The 12,050-nt window shown below is 32.4% G+C and overlaps 1 protein-coding gene across 2 annotated transcripts in view; it reads right to left on the reverse strand.

Annotated features, from left to right (window-relative positions):
• Positions 1–10,573, reverse strand: part of LOC144856195 (guanine nucleotide-binding protein G(i) subunit alpha) — a 53,879-nt gene extending 43,306 nt beyond the window's left edge. For both annotated transcript variants that reach the window (XR_013614907.1, XM_078714147.1), the window contains exons 1-2: positions 10,154–10,573; positions 3,529–3,571 (exon numbers count right to left, since the gene is read on the reverse strand). Coding sequence is in view for 1 of the 2 variants with exons in the window: in XM_078714147.1 (XP_078570273.1) it covers positions 3,529–3,571; positions 10,154–10,271 (161 nt within the window). In the remaining variant the exon portion in view is untranslated. The remainder of the gene's footprint in view (positions 1–3,528; positions 3,572–10,153) is intronic.
• Positions 10,574–12,050: the final 1,477 nt, after the last annotated feature.

Genomic DNA, 12,050 nt, shown 5'->3' on the forward strand with positions numbered 1-12,050 from the left:
TTTGCTATTCATTTTAAACCCGGAACCCCCCTTTAACCGTTTGTATTTTAGAGATTCGATAATCATTGACTTGCTTGCACTTATATAAAACTGCTTTTTTCCTTTTTTAAGATACCAATATCACTTTTCAATATGACCATTTATTTAATAATTATTTTTCTTTTTTAAATAATATAGAAATTTGATGTCAATTTTAATTAATTACAAAAATAACCATGATAAAACACAACAATTACGTACACAAAAATCAGATTTTAATCAAGCCATGACAACTACAGTATTTAAACAAGAATACACTCCAAAATTCTATGCATTGCCGACCAGAATAAATATAATACATTTGTAATATTATTATGATAATTAGGCTTCAAACAAACCAAGATGTCTGTTATAGTTTAGCATTTGTATCCATAATTTATATAATCTTCCCTTGGGGTAAATGATTGTTCTGATCAGCCAATGAGAGTAATCTAGATGTGGCTGTAAAGTATAATGTATCCTACTGAATACTACTGTATCACTTAACATACACAGTGAGCATACTAGTAGTTAGTATGAATACTGATCCTAAATGATTGCATGTATTTTACAAACCATCCTGTCTATTTCTCTGACCATTGGATTTCTTTGGATTTCAGAACATTTTCTTTCTCTTTTCTTTTCTATGTACAGAGTTTGTGATAAAAAAAAATTATTTAAATAAGAGCAGCAAAACCCAGAAAGCGAAAACTTGGGAAGGGCATGCCGAAAATAAAAAATAAGGTACAATTTAATCAAAAAGAAAAAAAAACAAGTAAACAAAAGAAACCGATTGAAAATATCAATGAAATTTGAATTAATATTATTTAGGATTCAGTGATTGTATGTAGATGCCTTTTTAGCTTAAAAAATGTAATGAGAAATGTTTTTTTGTTGGCGATTTGGTTATGTATTTTGGTAAGTTGTTCCAATATTTTGGCCCTGAAAACTGAATGTTATGTTGGAAAGATAGTGTTTTGTGTAATGGATGTATTTTATTTGAGGTTCTTGTGTTATGGCTATGATATTGATAATTTAAATTGCATTCCATCTGGTATACAAATTAACATACCTATTCAATATATCCACCCCCATACTGTACACTATAAAACTACACTTAGCTGTACAGTATTAATTTTCTGTGCTGTATGAATGTGTACAAAAACATATTGTAGAATAATATTAGTAAAATCATTAATGGTAATAATAGTTTTTTATTATGTTTTTCGTTTATAATTATTTAACAAATTTGTATTTGAAAAATGATTTGGTAACAATAATAGACAATGATTGATAGGACTTTTAGTGTGAAGAAAGTAGAGGTCAAGGGTTACAGTACATTTCCTGAGTGAATTGAGGAAGTTACTTGTTAAAAGGTAACCTGCATTGCCTATTAAAGGTGTGTCAATACATTGTTTATACAGCATTTTAATATTAACAATACTCTGTTATGCAATGTCCTAAGACATTATAGTAAATGTAGTGTTATAAATTACAAACAATAGCTGAACTGATTTTTTTAAATTTTAGGCAGCTGGTTTTCTGAATAAAAGCTCTGCCTATTGATGAGTAAAGGTTTTGAATACCCTCGGTTCTGGGAAACCAAAATGTATGTAGGGCAACTAAAAATTTAAATTTTTTTCTAAAATATTAAAAAAAATTACAACAATGTGTTGAATTTCAGTTGATGAATACAATCAGAACAGTTCCGTCTCAATATTTGATTAATTCGGCCACTGTATACTGTATTTCGGCCACCAAGAAATTGAGAGGGCAACCGAATCTCAGATACCGGTTGCCATCAGGCCAACAACAATCTTGATTCTGCGAGACCTGAACTAGAATGTAAGATTTTCTTTTCCCACTCTTAAACATTTCCATTTTATGCGCTTGTTCAGTGAACCGTAACATTTAATATTACAAAATGACAATTCATTCAATGTCATTAATAATAATAACACAGAATCGATTGGGTGTTTTTAACTGTAATTTTTAGGCTGCCATTAAAACCTGTTACTTTTTTTTTTCTGGTTCTGCTGACAAAAAATTGGGGTTAATTTATTCACATGGTTAATAACCTGTTATTTTTTCACAGCAAAAGCAGGACCAATATTACAGTCTGATCGAATATTAAAATCATAAAATATGATGATCACATTGTTACAATCACCAGCTGTAGATGCTATTAAACTTAATTTCAATTTATTTGCATTGAATAAACATGCAGTGATTAAATTATGATAATTTATGGTGCTGGTGCAATGAAGCGTGAAGGCGGTGAAAGAAATTCTGATTAGTCATATTAAAGTAATCATTAAAATAAAGACCATATCAAAATAATTTTACGGCAGCTACTGTAGTAACATTTTTTATTATTGCAATTAACATACAGTACTGTATGACGTTTTTTTTCCCAAAGTAGACATTTACCAACCTGTCAGTTAAACAACAGTGGGCCCTAACATTTTAACAAAGAAATACAGACACCAACATCTAATTAATATTGACCGTTATTTTGATAATTAATTCCATTTTATTAAACCAATCATAATAATATGAAATTTGTTCTGATTCTGCTGCCAAGGAATTGGATAATTTATTCATCGTGGTAAATTGATTATGATTTCACACAGAAAGGCCTGCTGCAACAGAAAGAGACTGCAATGGAAAGCACATAAAAAGATATGATGTAACCGGAAACAGACTGTGCTGTAAAGGTCTTTGAATGAATGGCGATTTTGTTTTTTTAAATTAAAATGAAGAAAGTAATTGATTTAGACAAGAGAGAGTTCATTGACCTACCGTACCACTTCCTGAGACTATTAAATTAAATCCATTTTAAAAGAAATTTACGACTCTATTAATAATTGTACAGGTACTGTATCTCTTAACATTTAATGTTTTAGTGTCTACAAGTACAGTACTTTTTAATGCTGATTTTGATCGTTTTTAACAGTTGGGTCTCACACAATACTGTTATCAGTACACTGTTATTTTAAAAACTGGTCTACAGTACGTACGTGGGCTAATGAACCCGAATGAAATTGATTGGCAAAAGCAGGCTAGTTACTGGACATTGGTCAGCAGACCTGTACAACATTGAACGCTGGATATACATACTGTTGTATGATACGATAACACTACGAAATTCCGAATAAAACTTTATGGTAAAGATGTTAGGGTAGCAATCAGGTTTCTCGGTTCAAATCCTACTGTACCACATAAAAGCTGCACCTGGACCTACAGTACAGTACTTGTGAGGTGGTCCAGATCTGCATCTGGCCCAGGGATGGCCTCACTTTTAGGTGTGTTTACACTTACTTATTGGCGATCCCGGGCCGGCCCGTGGCTGGCGCAAATCGTAAGTGTAGTATAAATGGGGTAAATGTCGTTTTAATAGTGAAACTGGATCTTGTTTTCTGCATAAAACTTTCCATTTTGGAACTTCATTATTATAAGCCTGCAGCCTAAAAAATAAACAGAGGAAAAAGTACTATCTAGTATACTCACTTCATTTGTTTTACAATTGTACTTTTCCCAGATTCACCAGCCCCTAAAAGAGAAAACAGACAATTTATTAGAAATATTTTACAGTAAAAGCGCTACAAACAAGATACAAATTATTTTGATCTACTGTGCTGTACTAACTACATTGATGTAATATATAAAATATCATTATTAAAATTAATATTATTTTGCCAACAAATGTTAGAAAACACTGTGATTTTACAATACTGTACCTGAGTAGGTCTACTTTAGTTTTTTCACATAATTATATCGAACTAATCAAACCAAGACTATCAGATTATTTTTCTTTCAATATCATTGTTCATTTTACATGAGGTATAGTGTTTGATTTATGTGTGGTATAATGGTGGCTGACTGGTAACTGGAAGGGTGAAATTGATCCCATGCCTAATGCATCTGCATTCAATTTGGTTTAATCATTAACCAATCTACGAACATGTTTAATTGTGTTTACAACAATGTACTGCATGGCATAGCAAATGTTTAATTTGAGGCGAAGAAACATGTTAAGGGTGAAACACGCAATACAGTATCTCTCTTCTCTGTTCTGTTCCATGTACACATTGCAAACTCTATATGGTTAGCGGAAGCGATATTATTGTGGTTCAGAAACATTTTAAAAGCCAAAGCTCTTTGTCTATGTTTGTATTATAGGTATTGATACAAAATAAATGAAATGAAAGGCATACAGTATACTGTATGTACTGAATGTTCATTTTTTGGGGGAAATTCCTTAAATTCTCCTATTTAGTTACAGGAAATACTGTACAGAACTTTGTTTTCTTGTCAAAGTTATCATTTGCGAATTGTTTGCAAATCGCTAGTAAAATGAGTGTAGATACAGAAGTAGGTTTACACTGTACTGTTATTGTTTATAAAATTTCTTCCATTTGTCAACTGAGTTATAAAACACTTCAGCTGTCGATTGTTAATGACCTATGAAGTGGCTGAAGCATATCTAATTAACGATCTTGTCTGCTAATTAGCTACATTAAACTGCATACTGTATATTAGTATTACACATGACATGGCAAATCATGCATGTACTGTACTGCACACTGAATACAGTTACAATAGTTGACACATTTAATACATTTTTTTGAAATCGGTCAATTGTTTTAAGCACAATCTGGTCTACTACTGTACACCGATTTGGCTACCAAAAATGCATTGTTAACCACCGATGTTTATGTGTGAATAAAAAAACATGCATAGTTCTTGAGTGAGGTTTACCATAAAATGTTGGATGTTTGTAGTAATATAAAGTTACGTAATCAGGTTTATTATGATTTTATTATAATTAGATCGTCAAATTAAAATCAACCAACTTCTGCTGGTTAAAAGTACATATCACTGGGTCTATAGCTACAGCACAGTACAGTAGGTAGAAAGGCCTAGCTAGGCAGAAATACAAACACATCATTGTGATAATTTGAATGTGTACAATTACTACTACTGTACACTAAACTGGTTTTAATCAATTCAAGTCAAGTCAAGTATTATTTATTATCATTTGTTTTAAGAAAAAAACATAGAAATTCTGTTTGCTCTGTTGGTGGAGCACAATATCCAATAGACACAACACAAACTTATTTTTTGTACAGTGGTTGTTTTTCCATTGCTTATTGAACAGTCTGAAAATAAATATTAAATGTTTATTTATTTATTCATTTAGCATCCATTCAACAATACATTTAAAATACATTGTTACCATTTTTAATTTGTCAAAAAATAGCAAATAACAAACAGTAAATTAATATTATAAGTGTACTGTATGTTTAAAGCTCATCCAAAAATAATTTCAAATCTCCGACTAAACTAACAATTTAATTTTATTTGGCAAACAGTACTGTACAGTACTTTATAATATAAACCAAATTGAGGTGGTCGTGTTAAATTTCATCCTTTTTACCAAAATTGCCATTCATTTATTTGGTCGATAATTAAAAGTCGCAATAAAGGAAGTTTTACGCCTCACTTTCAACAGGCTAGCCCTAGTGATAGAGATGTTGTGAGAGCACAGAAAACATCGTTTCTCCCCGAGTTATTGTCTTTTGCAATTTTGTACTGCTTTCGCAGGCTCTTAGCTTTGAGTTTACTTGCTTTGGAGACAAGTCTATTCCGTACTCCTGCTTTATTTTTTTAGAAATGTCTTTATAAATGTGGTTGTCCCTTTTATTACCTTTTAGTTGGCCGGACATTTAGCTTCCCCTCCTTCCCCACACAGATTTATATATAGTAAATAGTGACGTCTTCGCTCCACATTTTCGCCGAATATATCTATAGGCCTACACGTGTGTAAAACAGCTGACAGCGACAGAAAATAAAAACACGATGTTGACCTCATGTCGCAGGTAAAAAAAAATACGGTATTTTTTATTGGCAGCAGAAAAGGGTACAAAAAATACGGTATAAATTTATAAATACCGTATTTTATCCACAAATTTTGTGGGGAAAATACGGTATACAAAATACGGTATTTTTTTTATGAGCGCAGTTTCTGCTGCCAAATAAATACGGTATAAATACGGTATTCCTAAAATACGGTATTTTCTTGGCAGCAGAATCAGGGCCTTATATTTGTTGATTAAATGTTTTTTAATAATACATTAAACAAATTCTATAGCAAGTTCTACAGTACTGTAAATTACCATTGTTAGTTGACTTAAGTAATAATATTCACTATTGTGCAAATAAACAATGCATTTAATATGATGCTAAAAATAGCAACAATTGACAATTTTATGACCATACACAAACTGTAATGTTCTTTCACTTAACTGTGGCAGCACATTCTGTGCAATTTGTTTAAAACTACTAACATCGTTTTGTGTTTTCAGATATTGATCAAGCATGCAAATTAATGTGGTCAGATCAATATTACTAGCAAAGTAAGTGCTGTTGCTGGCTGGCATATTAAATTAGCAATTGAACAATGAAATCCAAGAATCTAGTGGATATTTACTGTACATGGCGAGTACAGCAAATAAAATGTTGATTGTAGAATGCACCTTCTTATCGAAGTGTGCCACTGTTACGAAGAAAGTGTATGTTTATATAAAATATTATTATTATATAGTACTATAGGGATCATGTCAAAAATATTCTACTGCAGTTACTGCAGTAACATTATTTTAGTTTGTTGAAATGTATCTAGTTCAGTCACTGTAAATAATACAGTTTGCATGATTAACCAATAAAAGCTTGCTAAAAATAAATAAACAGATTGAATAAAAGAGTGCAAAAAAAATGTACAGGTACTGTACTGTAGGCAGTATTTGTTTTAGAATAATTTTGACATGGTTATAGAAAAAGCTAATTTTTTGGCAAAATCATTAAATCTTGGGTGTTTACAAAATCTTTTTGTCAAATTATTAACTATCCTTTTTAACCTGCAATTACAGTATTTAGCAGCATATTGTAGAGATGGTTCATTTCAATGACTGCCATCCATCATAATCTTCTACAGTACTGTACATTGAACATTAAGTTTATTAACTAAAAATGGGGTACAGAAAATCGATTTTGTAAGGTAACTTCGACGAGGTGACTTTACTGAAATTTTAACGGCCAAGCGGACATGTTTACTTTGAAGTAACTGCAGTAGAATAATTTTGACATGATCTGTTAGAAAGTGGATGATTTGCTTTGGAAGGATATTTTTGAGAAAATAAATTTATGAAAGCTGTTTTTGGTACAGCATACTGTACTGACAGTACAGTAGGACTGTATGAAACATAAACCAAGAATCAAACCAAATAAACATAATTAATACTCTGTATGGCATAGAATATCATTAGCATTCCATGCACCTGCTCAGTGACTAACTGTACGTTTTCAAAAATCAATTTTAATTTAATTCATTAGATTAGAGAGAAATTTATTTACCTAGATCACTGGAACATGTGGGTATAATTACTGTATAATATTACATAATTAATCAAATTGAATTTAATTATTATTTTAAGGCTACAGATAACATGAGATCCAAATTAACGTACTGTAAAAACAATAAAACCCAACTGCAAAGACAATACCGTTTAAAAAAATAACGCTATAGTACATAATGTATTCACATCTTTTTGATAACTTTACCTAATGTAACAAACATACAATTCTTAACTTACAGTATTATTTTTTTTAATGGCAGTGGTTACTGTACAATAAGTCCTAAATCTATTTCATTAATAGTGTTTAGAACCCATCATTCGGTATACCCATACTGTAGTATTTAGAGGATCGGTAAGTGTAAGGGGACACTTTCCAATTCAGGGGGAACTTTCTTTTGAAACAAACAATGAGCAAAGTCAAGGTCAACCCCTATTAAGGTTAGAGGCCTACACTTTCTTGGGTCCCAAAGGGTGTCCCATTAATAAGGGTGTCCCATTAATTATAAGGGTGACCCATTAATTATAGGGGTGTCCCATTAATTATAGAGGTGCCTCAATAATTATAGGGATGTCACATTAATTATTAAGGGTGTCCCAATAATTATAGGGTGTCCCATTAATTATAGGGATGTCCCAAAGGAGGGGTTCTTCTGTAGTTTTAAATACTGTAGGACGTTTACAGTACTGTACATTCAGTAATGTGTACCGTATTTAAATATTCTACATTACAACATCAATCCCCTTTATTAGAGTATTGCTAAACCCAGCAAACCCCCAAAAACCACAAAAAAAAACATAGAAACCCCCATTGAATCGACATAAAAGTGATTGAATCATGTAGTGTCCTGTACAGTACGACTCACTTGGTACGTCAGTCCAAACAAAAATTGTATACATTGTTGCATTGTAATTGTACACGCATAATTTGACAACACCAACTGGGAATGTGAATTTCCTAAACCCACTGACCAAACAGAAACATAAGGACTGTTCATTGATAGTCAAGACACATGCTGTTCCACGAACAACTGCTGAAATATTATTAAGAAAGCACTGTACTCTAGTGGGTTGCTGATGAATTCTAAAAAGTACACTACAGTATACTGTAGGCATTCCAACTTCAGGTTGTTCAAAAGCATTGAAGGTAGGCCTATATTTTGCAATGATAAGCTCTACACTACCAAACTTTATGTGACAAATGTGATGTGCTCATATGGATATGTCATATTACTACAGCACCATATTCGGGCACATAAACACAAACTAGTTTGATAGTGTAGATAGAGCTTTACCCTCTACTGGACATGTTCTCAGTACCTTTCGTGTTTTGTGTTTTAAAATCACGAAAAAAATGTACAGTTAAATTTTGTATACAAAATTGTACTGTATTTACTAAGCTTTAGTAATCAGTAAGCCTTTTATTAATTAAGTATTTTGGGGGAAAACATCAACCAGTATTTACTATACATAAATCCAGTCATTACATTATCTGTAGAAAAAATGTGTTTCGTTGTCACTGCAATTAGTATTTAAAAGCAACAGGTCAGTGTTTCATAATTGATTAACTAATTTTTAAAATGTCATTTTTATTTTAATTAAATAAATAATTCTGTCACATCCCATGATCAACAGTGATACAGTACTTCATGAATAAAAGAATAACACAAACAATGAATATTATCTTGTATGTAATTAATAGAGAAAGTTCATCAACCGGAGCAGATGGTAAATAAACAGGTAAATTCACAAACAGTACAGCTTTTCATACTGTACCCAATACAAACAAATGCATAGAAAGAAAGTATGTAGTGTAGGAAAACTCAAACCTCAACCAATTTGCATATTATTTTGCACTGTTTAGTGTTATCAGGAAGCTGGTAGATAAGTAATGACCTCGCAATATTGATTGATGATAAATGATAATAAATATTACGGTTTAACTCATAATAAAATCAAATTATCAATCATCTATTGCGAGATACTTATCATACCTTACATGCCAAAAAAAGTTTAAAAAAACAGGAGGTGGTGTTTTCTTAAGTCAACAGCATCCTTTTTACGAGACCAGGAGAAGTAAGGAGTTCAATGTTTGACGTGACAAGCAGTATCACATGGTGGCTATGACAGGGAAAATTTTTTAAATATGACCGCTGATTGTTATACAATGGCTGAAATATCGTTAATTCACTTGTGTTTGATCTTTTTTTGTTATACTGTATTTTAATGCAGAAACAACATACAAATTCAGTTATCGTAATCCGGGAGAAAATGTGGGAATCCGGGAGCATGAGAGGTGGTAGACGAGTCTAAAATACGGGAGTCTCCCGGCCAAAACAAGAGTGTTGGCATGTACCGTATGCTGTACTGTATACAGTATAAAATGTATGTTTACTACTGTAGGGCCAGAACAGTGTTGAATCGTCCTCGAGTTTGAATGTTCTGCATAGATTTTTATTTTACAGCAGGACCAATCATTATGTTGTGTAGCCCAGGCCTACAGATAGTAGAGAGATGAGGGTAAAGTAGGCCTAGTTAATATCAACAGTTTATTTTAAAAACACGTGGAATGTTATATGCTAGGCTAGGCCTAGGATTCTATCAAAAGGTACACAAAACAATCAATCATCAGTGACCTGTCGTGTCGTAAACAATTCAAAACCATTCAACCTGAACTGATATGGCGGTTTAAAATAATATTCAAACCGACTGATACATACCTAATAACAATAATTTAACTTCTCTTGCAGCCTTTTCGCCATCTAGCCTTAAATTTTTGTCAATTTGCCGTGATCTTTCGGCGGCTGCTTTATCTTCTGCGCTGGTAGCGCAACCCATATTTTAATAGTTCACTGTTCTTGATGGTAAAAAAAGAATACGCCCAACTTGCGACGACCGCACCGGCGAAACAGCTTTGTTATATCGCTGCTGTCGCTGCAGTCCAAATTATCCCAAATTAAAACCCGGAGATATTTTCCAACACTTAAGCTTGCATATAATTCCTCAGCTCCTAATATTTATCCAGTTGTGGTTTTGTATATTCCTAAAAGGCGATGTTTTACCAGGTTTTCATCCCCATCCAATGTAGGGAGTTTTCTTGGCACCAACAACACAGATTTTCAATGGTTCTGAAATTATTATTCGCGGAGAAAAACCCGTATGTGTCAGGTCAAGCAAGTACATCCGCTGCTGTGTGTGACCTTTCGAGAGTCAATCGCAGCAGTGAAAAGCGCTGCTAAACCTTATTAGATTTTGAAACAATACTAAAATAAATACATAATTGTTCATTTTCTCCTAATTAAGAAGAAAAAAGGGCCACACGTCGATTAAAAAGAACAAACAATTTACAACAATTAATAAAAAGAAATGCAAGAGACAAACGGAGAACCATAAAATCGCAAATAGACCTGCAAAATAAATTCTGAACTGAGCTCGAGATATTGAAAAGTTGTTCTTTTTTTTTTGTTTTTTTTTTTTAACGAAACGGTACTAGAAAAACAGATAATCACATAATGATTAATTAATCTATGATTTGGTTAAGAATGAAAATAATAGAGACAATGAAATGAAAGGGATCATTGATATCCGTTCTACCTCAAAAACTATGCATTTTAAGGTTCAAATTATGAGGGCGCAACTAAATAGGCTACAAATTCCCGAGGTTTATCAATTATTATTTTTGTGAGCATTTGTTGAAGAGCCCCACCAGCGGGCGACATGAAGAAGTGTTGAATGTTAAATGTTGACGCAATTGTTCTCGGTTTCTGAACGCAATCGTAGATAGTCATACATGGGCACAAATAAATTTGATACATATTATCATGGTTCTTTATAAATATTTCTAAATGTTGACGCAATGATTCTCAAACTCTCTATGTTTCTAAACGCAATTAGATACATGAAGAAGAGTTGAATGTTAAATGTTGACGCAATTGTTCTCGGTTTCTGAACGCAATCGTATATAATCATACATGGGCACAAATAAATTTGATACATATTATCATGGTTCTTTATAAATGTTTCTAAATGTTGACGCAATGATTCGCAAACTCTCTATGTTTCTAAACGCAATTATAGATAATCATACATGAAGAAGAGTTGAATGTTAAATGTTGACACAATTGTTCTCGGTTTCTGAACGCAATCGTACATAATCATACAAGGGCACAAATAAATTTGGTACATATCATGGTTCTTTATAAATGTTTCTAAATGTTGACGCAATGATTCTCAAACTCTCTATGTTTCTGAACGCAATTATAGATAATCATACATGAAGAAAAGTTGAATGTTAAATGTTGACGCAATTGTTCTCGGTTTCTGAACGCAATCGTACATAAGGCACAAATACATTTGGTATAGGCCTATATCTTGGTTCTGTATAAATGTTGCTAAATGTTGACGCAATGATTCTCAAACTCTCTATGTTTCTGAATGCAATTATAGATAATCATACATGGGCACAAATAATTTGGTGTAGGTGTATTATTTTGGTTGTGTATAACCACCATTATTGATTTCTTACTACTAGAACTAAACCCCTATTATATAGTCACCGGTTTTGAGACTGGCGGCTCTACTTAAGCATTCCCGATCGCGATATTTCTTTTCGTACAT

The sequence above is a fragment of the Antedon bifida genome, chromosome 11, assembly GCF_963402885.1.
Source record: "Antedon bifida chromosome 11, ecAntBifi1.1, whole genome shotgun sequence".
NCBI lineage: Eukaryota > Metazoa > Echinodermata > Crinoidea > Comatulida > Antedonidae > Antedon > Antedon bifida.